The sequence below is a fragment of the Symphalangus syndactylus genome, chromosome 4 (assembly GCF_028878055.3).
Source record: "Symphalangus syndactylus isolate Jambi chromosome 4, NHGRI_mSymSyn1-v2.1_pri, whole genome shotgun sequence".
Classification (NCBI taxonomy): domain Eukaryota; kingdom Metazoa; phylum Chordata; class Mammalia; order Primates; family Hylobatidae; genus Symphalangus; species Symphalangus syndactylus.
Genome location: NC_072426.2, coordinates 14,033,686 through 14,050,202, shown reverse-complemented (window position 1 = coordinate 14,050,202; position 16,517 = coordinate 14,033,686). Strand labels below are relative to the sequence as shown.

The 16,517-nt window shown below is 34.1% G+C and overlaps 1 protein-coding gene across 41 annotated transcripts in view; it reads right to left on the bottom strand.

The window, feature by feature from the left end:
- SNAP91 (synaptosome associated protein 91) overlaps positions 1-16,517 on the bottom strand; it is a 160,005-nt gene that overhangs the window by 59,868 nt on the left and 83,620 nt on the right. For 33 of the 41 annotated variants that reach the window (XM_063637804.1, XM_055274092.2, XM_055274100.2 and 30 more), the window contains exons 9-11: positions 13,185-13,226; positions 6,874-6,944; positions 595-622 (exon numbers count right to left, since the gene is read on the bottom strand). In XM_063637804.1, the coding sequence (XP_063493874.1) occupies positions 595-622; positions 6,874-6,944; positions 13,185-13,226 (141 nt within the window). Of the gene's footprint in view, positions 1-594; positions 623-4,759; positions 4,766-6,873; positions 6,945-13,184; positions 13,227-16,517 lie in introns of all 41 variants that reach the window. The other 8 variants (XM_055274106.2, XM_055274122.2, XM_055274105.2 and 5 more) reach the window with 2 other exon arrangements.

Genomic DNA, 16,517 nt, shown 5'->3' with positions numbered 1-16,517 from the left:
CAAACAATTTAAATTAGAATTACCATATGACCCAGCAATTCCACTTCTGGGTATATACCCCCAAAGAATCAAAACCAGGGACTTAAACAGATAGTTGTACACCCACGTTCACAGAAGCATTATTCATAAACCCAAATGATACAAGCAACCAAACATCCAGTGACAGATGAATGCATGAATAAAGTGTGGTATATACATATAATGGAATATAATTCGGCCTTCAAAAGGGAGGAAATTCAGGCACATGGTACAACATGGCTGAACCTTGAAGATATGCTAAGTGAAATAAACCAGTCACCAAAAGACAGATACTATATGAGTTCACACATATGAGGTTCCTAGAGTAATCAAATTCATAGAGACAGAAAGTAGAATGGTGGTTGCCAGGGGCTGGGGGAGAGAGGGAGGTGGGGAGTTATTGTTTAATGGTATAGTTATAGTTTTGAAAGATAAAAAAAAAGTTCTGGAAATGGATACTGAGGATGGTTGTACAACAATGTAAAGGTACATAATGCCACTGAACTGTACACTTTATGATGGTAAAATGGTAAAAAAACAAAAAACAAAAATCCCCAAACAAAAAACCAAACTTACCTTACTTAATGGAGAGGGAGCACCAGATCTAAAAGGCAACATAAAAAAAAATTAAAACTGAATATATATATGTGAATATATTTGTAGAAGCCTTTAAGTTGGATTTCACGTGGTCAAGCACTAACTTGTTTTATATACAGACTTTTAAAATAATGGACAAACTATTTTTAAAAAACTTGTAATCTTTTACTTAGTAATGACATCCCCTTCCACTGTTTTCCATCTACTTAATTTCCAGTACTAGAAATACTTAAATTCAACATTATTTTCTATATCTCTCGCAACTCAAATTCTTTGAGTCAAACATTATTGCCTATGTCCATAAAAAACAAACTGTCCAAATGGGAATTTAAAACCATTTTCAGAAGGCTTGGAAAAAACCATGCTTTGCAGAATTATAAAAAACCCCAACACCCAGTGGTTTAAATCACTAAGGTTAAAGTACACTGTGAAGATCCCTACAGGCCCTGTGCCTGAAATATGTCTCGGCTTCCATATTCATACTATTGAAGTCTGTTTTTTGTTTTTCCCTATGGCTGTAATAAAATCTCTAGCAAGAATATTCTAGGAAAAATATTCCCATCATCCTGTTATAACTAGTGGGAGCGAGGGAAAAAACAGCAACTTCGATGCTTTTTTCTAAGAAAATGAGGGAAAATCAGGAAGGGGTGAATTTTAAGTTATATTACTGGTAGCATTGACTATTGCAGAGCACTTCTAGCAAAGTGCTTCAGAAATAACTGCCAGAACAGTTCACATTTGACTAACTTCAGTTAGTGAAAAATGAATAACAAAACAAGATGTAGATTAAATACATTTCAATAAGCAGCCTATATTCGCCGCCTTACTGGATGGTAGGGATGACTTTTTACTCATCTACAGAGAAAATAGCACACACATAGCAGCAGCAAAACAAAATTACAGCAGAAATTTAGTAAGTGGAATTTTGTACAATATTATGAATTTTTGTCTTATTGGATATAGCAAATTCAACAGTATTATATGCCAAGTTAATAACTCTTTTTTTTTTTTTTTTTTTTTTTAGACGGAGTCTCCCTCTGTCACCCAGGCTGGAGTGCAGTGGCGTGATCTCGGCTCACTGCAAGCTCTGCCTCCCGGGTTCACGCCATTCTCCTGCCTCAGCCTCCTGAGTAGCTGGGACTACAGGCGCCCGCCACCACGCCCAGCTAATTTTTTCTTTTTTTGTATTTTTAGGAGAGACAGGGTTTCACCATGTTAGCCAGGATGGTCTCGATCTCCTGACCTTGTGATCCTCCTGCCTTGGCCTCCTATAGTGCTGGGATTACAGGCGTAAGCCACCGCACCTGGCCCAAGTTAATATCTTTTAAGTTCAACTTCATTTGCAAATACATGCCTGCCATTTCCTGTTTGAATTTAATTTCTACTTACAATGAATCTAAACAACAGGTAGCGAGGGCACAGAGATTTCTGCTATATAACAAGCATAAGGGTAACAACTTGGTTACATGTAGTTTGGCTAAATGTTATCTTAAGAGTAATATAGTCTATGAGGGAAAGGATATACCTTTATCTATACTATTCATGTCAAAGGGTCTACTGAAATATCTACAGTAGATTACTTCAGAACCTAAAAATCTAGTACAGCATAAGGTGGAAAATGTCCCAGTGAGTTTTGGCTAATAATTTCTCCACTCCCACTATTTTTTCCCTTTATGTATGGAAAAGGAAGGGAGTTAAATCTAAATAAAAATTCAAGAAAATAATAGCCTGAATTCTGCAAAGAAAATATAGAAGCCTTTGGCCTGGTCACTTTCTAAGAATGAATTAATTTAAATTAATTTGTTTCTCTCTCAAGCAATTTTCATAAACCAATTCTTAGTGGTATTGATACAATTATAAATACTAATAAAGAAAAGAGAATAGGCCAGGTGCGATGGCTCACGCCTGTAATCCCAGCACTTTGGGAGGTAAAGGCAGGCAGATCACTTGAGGTCAGGGGTTTGAAACCAGTCTGGCCAATATGGCGAAACACTGCCTCTACTAAAAATACAAAAAAAAAAAAATCATAAGCTGGGTGTGGTGGCACGCGCCTGTAATCCCAGCTACTCAGGAGGCTGAGGCAGGAGAATTGCTTGAACCTGGTGGGTGGAGGTTGCAGTGAGCCGAAATCGCACCTCTGCACTCCCTCCAGTCTAGGAGACAGAGCAAGACTCCGTCTCAAAAAAAAAAAAAAAAAAAAAGAAAAGAAAAAAAAATGGCTTTAGAAATACACTTCCAAACTAATACCTAAAATATTATAACTTCTTCTATAACATCTTCAACCCCATAGCAAGAATGAAGATATAATAAAAATGATAGAATTGTTCTACCTGCTATAAAAAAGAATATCATACTTAAGTATGAAAAATCATAATTGGTACAAGAATCATTTTGCCAAGCTTCTACATAAACAATATTACTAAATTATACTTGTAGTTATCCCATGAATTATGCAAACAAACAAAACTCTCCTACTGTCTCTGTTGAGATATCACCCCACATATATCTTAGTTGCCTGTTTAATTCTCTATCTTCTTCACTAGATACTAAGTTTTTTGAAAGGAAGGAACTCATCCCATTGTTTTATATCCCTAGCACTTTACATATTATCTGACATTTTCTGTATTATTTGAATTTTTAAATTAGAATATATTCAGGTATTCATTCTATAATCAATAAATTAACCAGAAGTCTTTAAAAAGTTATTTTCTGTGAAACAAAACTGTCAGGATGTGTGACCTCTGTTTTCTAACCAGAGTTGGCTTCTGCTGTGATTTAATTAAAAGGGTGAGAACCAGAGGTGCTCCAATGGGGCCATAGCTTTCAAAAGCACCATTAATCACGGATTTAACTCTGAAGGTTCCCAGGCTCGGAGAGGTTAACAACTTTCCCATGTCTCATCATGCTTTAACGGTGAATTCCAGACTCTAGTCCAAGTCTATCTGCTCCTCAGAGCCTGTGCTCAGTCTACATTCCAACCTCCAAAACACAGATAAGCTTGGCACATTTGCTTCTCTCTTACACAACATATAAATTGCTCTTCTTATGTGTTTCTCGCTTGATTTTCCACCCTAATGTTAGTCATTGCCCTTTAGGAAAGAAGATGTTACATCATTTATATATAGGCAATATTTATTAAAAGACCAATACTTCTATTAATAACTTCACCTAGAAAAATCTAGTAGATAATGAACCATGTTGGAAAAACAAGGCATTAAGATAATTTTAGAAGAAAATGAATGACCCATATAAGTAATCTACTCTAAATTCTGTAAAATTACTACAAACTCATAGGTTTCACTATGAACACAGCAAATGTCCATATTTCCTTCCAAGATGTTGATAGGAAGCTGTCAAATAGAATATTTTGTTAAGTTTTATGAGTCATAACAATAATCCCTACATAGTTTTCAGTGTAAGTGCTAGCCAGAAAAAAATACAGATGTGAAAGCTCTATCTACATCCTTCAAATAACTTGAATTACAAAAGACTTATCTTAAATTTCCTGTAACCTCAAAACTTAGTAAACCCACATAAATAAAATAAATTTCTCTCTTTTGTCCTGTGGAATTATAGAAACAGACAATATATAAAGGTATATCACAGAGTATTGCATACAATTACAAAAATAAATAGCAGTGGACACAAGGTACTAAATATAAAGGGCATACATATTCTTCATAGCAGACATTTGCAAATGCTTCAGTTTATGTATATACTTGGTTTAGAGGTTAGAATAGTTTTATTCTGTGACCAGAAGACAAATAAAACAATTTTAAGTAGTTAATTTTCTTTATAAATTTGTCTTTCAGCATTTATGCTATAAGCCATGGGGAAATCTTTTGTTTACTAGGCAAATAAAAAAAAATTTCATTTATAAAATATAAGAGGAATATATAAATATATATACATATATCCATCTAAGAGAAACTGTTAGTCCAGATCCAAGAAGACCAAAAGAAAGTAAAACCATTTATGCTAGTCAACTTGGGAGACAAAAATAAAGCATAATGAAAAAACACATGTGTAAAAGGGACAGAAATCAGTTTTAAATCTTCTAAATACCAAATGTGGAATCTTAAGAGTGTTTTTTGCATTTTTAGTAATTACCAAATGCAAAAAACTCACTCCATAAAGTACTCACCCTTCACTTAAGTTCCAAGGTAAGCACAAACATACAAAGAAGAGAATAGTTAACTATTACAGTTCATTTATTTTAAAAAATAGGGAATAAGCAGAAGACAAGTTCAAATGTGGTTTTAGCCAATTCAGAAGAGAAATATGACAAGCATAAAATGATTTTAAAGGAAAAAGAAAAATCATATAAGAAAAAAGTAATTTGAAATGGAGGATTATTGAATTTTAAATTTCACTTCTCTAGAAATGTAACTAAATGTCCATAACTATTTTTTTTTTCCAAAAATAGCTTGTGGTGACCACAAGGGGGCGAATTTAGATTTGAAGTCAGGGCTAATGAGACCCATTCTAGCTACCCAAGGAGGCTTCTCTGTGACTGCAGCACTGACAGATTTAACAAAAAAACAAGGGAAGAGTGTGGCCCTATGTGGGATTTGGGGGACCCTGAGTGGAGGAGTTCAGAGAAGCTGACTTACAGTGTGCATCCAGCACTGCACAAGAGAGAGATTTTAACTTTAGTGGATGTGCATATTTCCTTAGCTAAAGAGGTCCTTCTGTCACAGGAGCAGAAACATTTCTCAGCTTCCTGTCTCCATTTGCTTAAATCCTAGGCAACTCATTTGGCTTCCCAGATACCCTAATAGAGGGTGGGCCCAGAAATAACTTTACTAGGGCATCTCTTATTGTGATCTAATGTATCTCATGTCAAGTCTGAACATCCTCGGCCACGCTGAGATTGGAGGCAGAGCCTGGACTGTGGAAACAACCTTGAAAGAGCCCCTGAGAGCTCCTACTATCCATCATTCCAAATAGCTCGGCCATAATTGTGTGGAATACTCTTACACTGTTGCTTATCATTGCAAATTTAAAACATGCAATAATTTCTACACTAACTTGAAAAAATATTATAGAAATAACACAGCTAATGAAACAACCAGAAAAAAAAAAAAAGTAACATCAAGACAGAAGCCTAGATTCTGGGAGAATGTCCAGAGGCAACAAAGTCAGAAAACAGTTGCATTTTGATAGCTCTGTCATAGGTAAAATCTGTGATCAGCCTACAGCCCTGAAATGATCATTTTACGGGTTGTCTCTACTAACTCCTGCTGTCAACCTAAATGGAATAAACAGAAAGCTGGTATCATCAACAAAGACGGATTCCAAGCTCTCTCTGTAGAGGACCTACATTAAGTGTTTAAATGGACATAATGAAGTATAAAATAGTCCCTAACCTTTAGATTAAGAAAATCTACTTAAATCATACATGTAAAAAAAGAAATAGCCACAATACTGAGCAGTTCAAGATAAAGAAAGTCTTCATGAGAAGGTAGGACTAGAGATGGCCTTCCCAGGATGCATAAGATTTACAAAGCAGGACAAGGAGGGTGGGCATCCTAAGACTTGCAGAATTATAGTCTGAATAAGGCACAAAGATTGGAAAACACCAGGCCTTGTGAATAGACAAGTTTCAGACCTGCTGGAGAGATGGAAAAAGAAAAAAAAAGGAACCTGGACATTTCGTGCATGTAGTGAGGAAAAAGTCAAAAATATAAGTACCCAAACACAAAGGTATGAAAATCTAGTAAAATTGTACTTATCACTGCTTGATTGCTATTCTCTATATAAAAGGATCTATGAATAAAATGTCAGTAGTATGCCATGTCTAATGGTTCAAGTAGGGAGAGACTGGAGTCCAAAAAACTCTACTTGAGGGCTTTTCTTTTTTCACAGTGGGGTTGATAACGACAATACAGTGCTCAAGGCTGCTTGTGAAATTGTGCTTGTTTTCACTCGTGTCCAATGATAACAGCTTTGACTTTTAAACATGAGTAACTATTTTTCCACATATTGTGAATTCCTTCTAAGGGCAAATGTTCAAATCATTAGGTTCAGTTAATGTAGGTACAATCTACTAACTTGCTGCATTAGCCGGCAGAGAGATTGTCTATACCCACTGTCATAAGTTAATAGGAAGGGTAGGTGTTCTGAGGGAGCCCAGAAAATTACAACAAAGCATGACCTAAAACTAGAGCAATATAAGTTGTACCATGATAAATCTCATTCTTAGAAGAACGACTCTAGTATTTTTCATCTTATTTAGAATATACAACTAATGCGTACTTGTTTCCAGGTTTCTTTCCTTCTAATGTATTTAGATGCTGTTCAAGCGTCTCCATAAGACTGCTGGGAGCCTACAATAAGAAAGTAAAAATAAATCTCTGCATTGTTTACTTTCAATGTAAACACACTGTAATGTCACTGTAACTGTATGGTGGAAGTCTGTGGATGGACCCCGATACACATGTGAGATAATTTAATTCCAGGTCCTTTCAGTATTTAAATATTTAAACTCCATGGACTTTCAGACAGACTCATCTTAAACAGACTTAACTCCACTGCATAACAAATAGCATTACAGTGTGGTTTCAGTGTAGAGTTACATCGGATAGACTTTTACTAATATATTACTTATATGCAGTAAACTCAAATCAACTTCACCAACTCCTTTTCATAAGACCATAGTAAAAATGAGTAAGTGTTTGTATTCAAGTCAAAAATATAAGTGCCCAAATACAAATTTACAGAAATTTGAAAATACAGTAAAATCTCACTTATCTATGTTTGTCTGAAATATTAGGAAAAACCATTTAAATATATTTTAAAAAGGTGGTGAGTGAGAGTTGTGGGGAAAAGAATATAATTCTAATAATCAATAACAATTAAGATTGTATTATTGACCTATTTATATATAAAAATATATTTATATGTATAATAAAGTAACTTTTAGCAAATGTAATATCAGAGCACTGTGTATTGGCAAATTTAACAAATTTCAACTCTTCTTAAGAAATACTTGAATGCTTCCTTTTATAAATAAAATTTTAGGCAATATAAAGCGATGACATTTCACTGTATACTTGAAGAGAAATAATAGGTTCATGCAAATGTTTCACCCAATCTATCCTTAAGCATTAGAGATTTAATTTTGTCTTTCTCAAATAGTTGTAACACAAATTAGACCTTAACAGCAGCACAGGCATTCAAAGAATAGCATTTCTTAAATGAAATATATAACTACCCTTATAGATATATTTAATTCTGACAATTCTTCTTTAAATTAATGTGAAATTAATTTTGAAGGACATTGAAGTAACTATGGTAACTGATAAAGGAACTCACAGAATTCACAGACATTCATATAACTGTATCTTTTACACCATACTTTTAATGACAGATTACAATTCTTATTAAAAATCTTTAATTTTGAAAATTCAGGACATTTATTTAATATTCATTTTTCATTTCACTAATAGACTCAAACTATCTTAATATTCATGTGATTATTATATTTGTAATTATGTGATTATTATAGGTATAAATTACCAAGTGAACTAAAACGTGTAAATTTAGATATATAAAAATTACTAAGTGAACCAAAATATTAACTTGATCAAAATGATGAAGGTAAGATAGAAAAGAACAGCCCTGTCAGCATTATTTTAAAAGCTTTGAGCTATAGAGTTAAAAAAAAAAAAGATTATCGGGGGATATAATACGTTTAGGAAATTACAAAAATTAGGATTTTAAAATACAACTCAGATGAAAATGGACTTAATAAATTCTAGTAAACCACAACTAAGACAATATTTCTAAGTTTAAAAAGTGAATTTTAAAAGAGATACATAAAATTTTGTTCTAGATACCAGATTATAAAGAAATGCTCATTGAATAAAGAATGTAAATAATAACATTGAAACGAAAAAAATATAAATGGCTTCAAAATTTTTAGATGAATTCACATCTGATAACTTCAAAACTGTCATACTAATTGCCAGTGATGATGACAATGATGGAATTTAGGAGGTCTGGGCATATAAACTTTTCATATTTCTATTTTTTCATTGGGATCACAGTAAGGAAAAAAAATAAGCCATAGAACTTCTTTCCAGTTAGAAGACTTAAGATACTTTGAATGTTAAATGTAATGTAAAGAACGTGTGATTTTTTTTGGCTAAACCTAAGTTTAAAACATGGTCTAAGAAAAATGCTATTTATAGTCACAAAATAGCAACAAATATGGGATAACCAAAAATTGGTAATATTTTCTCCTATCAAGTTTCTTAGTTACCTAAAACAAAACAAAACAAAACAAAAAACCCAGGAAGAGAGGTCCCCATTTTATTCGTTTTGTAAAGTTTCTTACTAAGTGAGAAAATTGAAAAAATAAGTAGAAGTCACACAAAAAAATCACAATAGCTGAAAGAGAAATTTGATCAAGGAATACAAGACTATCAAACTTGACTTTTGTCTTAAAGGGAAATTAAGTTTGGAGCATTCCATCCTAGAAGTTTAAAAGTGCTTCATCATTTATATTTCTTACAGGACATGTAAAATCGAAGAGAAATAAATTCCTCAAATGCCTTTGGAGGAAAAAAAGTACTTTGATAGTAATATCCAGGAGTGCAGGAATGTCTACCTTTTCTCAACTGCATCTATGGCAGTGAGGATATCCTGGCATGCAGGAGACAATAAATGAAAACCACCTCTTAAATTTCCAAGGAGCAAAAACTTTGAGAATGCCTCTGCTGTTGTAAAAGGAATTTAATATAACAAAGTATAATGAGCAGGCTCTTTAGTTGCTTGTTTTTAAAAATGCCAAAGTCAATAGACCAATCAGATGGGAACACCAATCCAAAGAACAAGAGTCAGCCTGTGAAAGCCAATAGATAACAGCAACATATGGTTACTGATTCATCAGTTGTATGGTCTTTAAAAGGAGACCTTTCTTTACCAGTAGTTTTCATGTCAACCAGAATTCCTGACATCAAAACCTAAGTTTGTTTTCATAAGTGAAGATATTTTACATTCGGAATGTACACACGCCACAAACAGGAAATAATATTAAAAAATTCTTTTCTTGGAACAAATTCATAGCTGATTGTGAGCCCAGGCTCCAAAAGAAAGTATCCATCTATGATTTCGATGCTATAGCTTATAAAGCATCATTAAAACCAAATTTAAAAAAAGCAATCACAAGATCATTAAATTTTTATCATTAGATCTAAGAAACCATTTGAAAGTGCTGAGGAGAAGTATTTCAGTTCTGATATATTTAGTTCTTACCCAAAAACAGTTATTTTTGAATGTCCTTAAAAATTTCATTGATATTGGTGAATAATTTAAATGTAATAATTATGATATTATGTGTATAAGTTAAAAAGGGTTACAGATGATTGCATTCATGTTTAATGTGCAGTCTCTAACCTAAAAGCTATCCATTAAATTCATAAAGATATCTATGAAATTCCCCCATTCCATTTTGCTGCAAGAGGAATTCTAATCATTTTCTAAGTTATGAGCATTCTATTCCTACTCCCAGTAGGAAGCGCTTCTGATCTCCATCTCTTCTTTAACACTCTCTTCTGACAGGTATTTTTGTTCATTACCTGGCTAGATTGAATGGCCATGGTGGCCGCAGACAAGCCTGGTGGAAAGCAGAATCTAATCTTAGAACCGAATCCATATAACCTGGTACTTCGGACCCATCTGCAGATTAATCCTGGTTTTAAGGATGAAACAACTCTTTAAAGGACTAACCCCAGAACAGTTCACATGCTAGCTCAGACCTGATCCTAACTGTCAGAGGTCTAAATCCTCAGGTCAATTAGAGACTTCCATTAGACCTGCCGAGGGGCTCTACACAGGAATGAAGAAGGGTGTTTAGCTCTATGTCACTCACAACCCCAAAAGAAACCACAGTGTTAAGAAATTTCAGAAGCATATCATATTCTTGTATTGAACTAGAAGAATTTTTCTATGACAGGTAATTTTTTTTTTTTTTTTTGAGATGGAGTCTCGCTCTGTCACCCAGGCTGGAGTGCAGTGGCGTGATCTCGGCTCACTGTAAGCTCCGCCTCCTGGGTTCACGCCATTCTCCTGCCTCAGCCTCCCAAGTAGCTGGGACTACAGGCGCCCACCACCACGCCCGGCTAATTTTTTGTATTTTCTTTTTTAGTAGAGACGGAGTTTCACTGTGGTCTCGATCTCCTGACCTTGTGATCTGCCTGCCTTGGCCTGCCAAAGTGCTTGGATTACAGGCGTGATCTACCGTGCCCGACCTGAACAGGTAATTTAAAAATAAATATTTTTCCCCATTTAAAAAATCTTTTACGTTCAGGGATACTTGTGCAGGTTTGTCGTATAGGTAAATTGCATGTCACAGGGGTACCACCTTCTACCCTCCAGTAGGCCTCGGTGTCTGTTGTTCGCTTCTTTGTGTCATATATACTCAATGTTTAGCTCCCACTTATAAGTGAGAACATGCAGTATTTGGTTTTCTGTTTCTGCATTAGTTTACTTGGGATATTGGCCCCAAGCTCCATCCATGTCTCTGCAAAGCACATGATCTTTTCTTTTTAATGGTTGTATAGTATTCCATGGTGTATATGTATCACATAAAAATAAATGTTAATATTGAAATTTATGTGGCACTTAAGGTCATAGCAAAAGAAGAGAATAGAGTGCTAACAGATTCTAATGAATTTCTACCATAGAATAGCTTTCTAACAGACCCAGGGCAAGATTTTATCTTCTTCGAGGGAGGAGCCTCTGTTCCCTAAATTATGAAAACACACATCTTAACTCATTCAGTAAAATATAATGTTTCTGGGCTTCTTGAGGGGGAGATTATAAATATTATAATGACTATAATAGTATCATTAAAAATTTAATCCAAGTATATTATTTCAATGATCTACTTTCAATGATATGCTCTCATTGTCTAATGTTAAAAGCAAAAATGAATTTAAGTAGTCATTTGAATATTTCCTTGTTTCCTTTCAGACTGCCCAAACTAAGTACGACAGATGAGGACCTATATTCTTAACTGAGAGCCTAGTTTCTCTTTTATTCTACAGTAACGGTGTCCATAGAGTTGAAATTAAGATGATTTGCCACTTCTAGAAGCTATTCATTAGCTTCTAAATGTCAGAGCTAAATATTTTAATGTCTTAAAAGTTAACATGTATTACTTACATGGATTATTTTTTAAAATGTACTATAAATTTTACTAAAAATGATTAGTTTAAATGAAAACATACTTATTTTCTTTGCTCTTAATTATAGTGTTACAAAGATAAATCTATATCTAATAAAGAGATTTTTAGTGGTACTTTATGCATACTTAATTTTTTGGCCATATCCAAAATGATGCCAATATCTTACTCAGGTATGTGCCTCGTCAAAAAACACTATTTTCTCACAGTAGCCGAAATATTTTATACCAATATTCTGTCTATGAAAAATAACTATCTCTCAACTTTTAACTAAAAAATACAATGCCATCATGTTCTGGATTGCTCTGTGAATTTTATTCATAAAGAATTCTTGATATTTAATTGGTATTTTAATAATACAAATACAGAAGATCATTTCTTTGAGTTTCCCTAATTTTTAATAAAAACCTAAGGATTAATATTATTTTAAAGATGGAAACATTTCAAGGCATAATAAGGATAGCAAATTACTAAATGCACTTTGATATTATTAAAAAGTAGGTATCTTTCATTATGACAATTATTTTTCTATTATAATGACTATTTACAAGGACAGAAAGTTCATATATTCATTACTGGTATATAAGATAGCAGCTCTATGTTTTCTCCTATCATCTCTACAATAACATCATTTCTAGTTAAATAACATATTTGGGATATAAATGTACCACAACAGAGTGCTTAAGTAAAAACAGTTCCTGCCAATTATGAGAAAGGTTATACAATAAAGCTGTACCCATGAATGACCTTGAATCTATATATTAGGAACCATATACAGTACCCTCTTCACAGATAAAATGATTGACACAGAAGCCCCTCTATTGTTGTCATTTACTAGATGGGCTCCAGAAAAATGGCTCACCTACCACTACTATTTTATTAGCTTATTTTATACATGGACATGCCTCCATTTCATAGGGGAGACAAGTAGTTTAACTGTGACACCAGAGTTTTCCCTATTCATGGGTCTCCTTCGTATCTGGGACATGCTGGAAACTAGGAAGACAAGCAGGAGGAAAAGTTCTAATATTCTGATTATCAGGCCTAGAAATAGTGACTGTTAATAGCCAAAGCACTTCTGTTAACGTTATTCAAGGTTTCCTTTTGGTCAAGTTTAAAATGAAAAGATGAGTTCATTTACTAAATTCAGTTGCATTTAAAGAGAAAACTCTATCATAAGAACAAGAAAATCTTCCTATTACCTCCAGAAATATATTCAATGGCTAGAAATAATAAATAAAGTAGAATAATTTCCAGGAAAGTTGGTTGGCCTAAATTCAAAATGCATGAAATGCTTACAAGACTGTGCCCATCTGTGGCAATATATGTTGTAATAATCTCATGCATACTGAATCTTCCACTGGGAGAGTTGCTTACCTGTGTGAGGTCAGGAATGTCACCTTTATCAATACCAACTTGCTGTGGATTAAAAAAATTAGAAATTAGAAGAACTTTTAAAATTAATTTTTTTCATTTAATGGAAGATCACCTACACAATTAGTTAAAACAGCTCAATATTGGTGTAAACGAATTATTTTATATATCACTCTCACTTGGATCATATGCTTTTTATGCAGTTTTTCACTCAATATATTAGAATAGTAATTTCATTAATATAGCTAGATATAACAAATGTATAGAATTCTACTAGAATCCAAAAACAAATGACAATAAATTGAAGCATAAAATGCAATGGTATCCTCCTTAGTTAACAGAAGCTCAAAATGTAAAACACTGCTTAGACTAAATTTAGTAGTTAATTATGCCCACCTTCTGGATAGGGAATGCTCACTTAGTTCTAAAACTCATTCAGGGTATAATTTCCGCTCTTCCTCCCACAGACCTAACTTTGTTAGTTTCTTATGTATCCTTTCAGACTTTCTTTATGTATATTCAAGGAAATATGAAATTATACAAATATATACTTATTTCCCCATTACAATACAAATAATAGCACATTATATATAATGAACTTATATTTTTCACTTAAAAATATATCTTAGACATATATCCATATCAACACACAGAATGTCCTCATTTAATAAACAGCTGCATAGGACTTCTTTGTACTATATTTAATTAGTAACTTATTAATGGACACTAAATTTGCTTTTGATCTCTTGCCATTGCAAACAGTGCTGCACACACCATTTTGCATGTGTGTGTATATATCTATATGATATACTTGTAGAAGTGGAATTATATCCAGATAAAAGTATATGCATATTGTTAATTTTGTTAGCATGGGGGTAGGGGCAGAGAAAGAGAAAAGGGAGGAAAAGCAAATATGAAAAAATATTAATAAAGGTAAATCAATGAAGAGACCATATTTGTTCATTATACAACAATTCTTTTGTAGGTTTGAAAATTATTCAAAGTGAAAAGTTGGGGAAAAACACAAATCACAAGTTCAATCGTATCATTTTTATATAAATAATGAAATTGAGGTTCAAAGAAACAAAGTGGGTTAAGCCAAAGTATCTCTCCTTGAGAAATGAAGAGCTTTGATTATACTGATGGAAATGTAGAAGTAAATACATGAAGCAAAAGTGCTGGGCTGCTACAAAGACAATAAACCAAACTGGAGATCAGAAGATCCATTTGTGTGTCAAATGCTGAACTACCTTCTTTCCTCTTTCTTCTCTGTGTCTAGAGCAGGGTTTCTCAGTCTTGGCACTACTGGCATTTGGGGAAGATAATTCTTGTTGGGAGGTATCTTGTGCATTGTAGGATGTTTAGCAGCACCCTTGGCCTCTACCCACAGGATGCTAGTAGCCACCCTCTCCAGTGTGATAACAAAAAACATCCCTAAATGCTATTCTTTGAGGAGGGGAGGGAAGCAAAGTCACTTGCTGTTGAGACCACTGACGTAGAGCACTTGCCCTAATCTCTCTGGATCAAATAAAGTTTGAATCCAGAATTCCAGACTTTACTTTTCTTGCAACTACCAAATATTATTATTTCTTTTTAAAAATTTTCCATTTTTATTTCAGATTCAGGGGTATAAGTACAGATTTGTTGCAAGGGTACATTGTATGATGCTGAGGTTTGGGCTTCTACTAATGCTGTTACCCAGACAGTGAACAGAGTACCTAACAGGAAGGTTTTCAGACCTTGACTTCCTCCCTTTGTACCTCCTTTTGGAGTCCCCAGTGTCTACTGTTCTCATCTGTATGTGTGTACCCAAGATTTAGCTCTCACTAATAAGTGAGAACATGTGGTATTTGGTTTTCTGTTTCTGCATTAGTTCACTTAGGATAACGGCTCCCAGCTACATTCATGTTGCTGCTAAGGGCATGATTTCATTCTTTTTTATGGCTGCATAGTATTCCACAGTGCATATGTACCACATTTTCTTTAACCAGTCCACCGCTGATGGGCACCTAGGTTGATTCCATGTCTTTGCTATTTGAATAGTGCTGCAATGAACATATGAGTGCATGTGTCTTTTTGGTAGAACAATTTACTTTCCTTTGGGTATATACTCAGTAATGGGATTACTCAGTCAAACGAAGTTCTATTGTTAGTTCTTTGAGAAATCTCCAAACTGCTTTCCACAGTGGCTGAACTACATTCCCACCAACAGTGTATATGAGTTCCCTTTTCTCTGCAGCCTTGCCAACATGTTGTTTTCTGGCTTTTTAACAATAACCATTCTGAGTGTAAGATAGTATCTCACTGTGGTTTTGATTTGCATTTCTGTGATGATTAGTGATGTTGAGCATTTTTTCATATGTTTGTTGGCCACTTACACGTCTTCTTTTGAGAAGTGTCTGTTCATGTCGTTGGCCTAATTTTAATGGGGTTGTTTTTCTTGGTGATTTATTAAAGTTCCTTATAGATTCTGGACATTAGTCACTGGTCAGAAACAAAGGTGATGAATATTTTCTCTCATTCTGTAGGTTGTCTATTTACTCTGTTAATAGTTTCTTTTGCTGTGCAGCTCTTTAGTTTAAACAGGTCTCAGTTGTCAATTTTAATTTTTGTTGCAATTGCTTTTGAGGACTTGATCATAAATTCTTTGCCAAAGCCAACGTCCAGAAGGGTATTTTCTAAGTTTCCTTCTAGCATTTTTTAAGTTTCCTTCCAGCATTTTTATAGTTTGAGGTCTTTCATCCATCTTTAGTTAATTTTTGTATGTGGTGATAGGTGGGGGATACAGTCTCATTCTTTTTCATATGGCTACCCAGTTTTCCCAGCACCATTTTTGAATAAGGAGTCCTTTCCCCTTGCTATGCTTAGTTTTGCCAACTTATCAAAGATCAGTTGGTTGTAGGTACGCTGCTTTATTTCTGGGTTCTCAATTCTGTTCCACTGTTCTATGTGTCTGTTTTTGTACCAGTATCATGCTGTTTTGGTTACTGCACCTTTGTAGTATAGTTTGAAGTCAGGTAAGGTGATGCTTCTGGCTTCGTTCTTTTTGCTTAAGATTGCTTTGGCTATTCCACCTCTTTTTTGACTTCATATAAATTTAGAATAATTTCTTCTAGTTCTGTGGAAAATGATGTTGATAATTTGATAGACATAGCATTGAATCTACAGATTGCTTTGGGCAGTAGAGCCATTTTAGCAATATATATTCTTCCAATCCATGAGCATGAAATGTTTTTCCATTTGTTTGTGTCATCTCTGACTTCTTCCATTGGTGTTTTGTAGTCCTCCTTGTAGAGATCTTTTATCTCCTTGGTTAGAGGTACTCCTAGGTTTTCA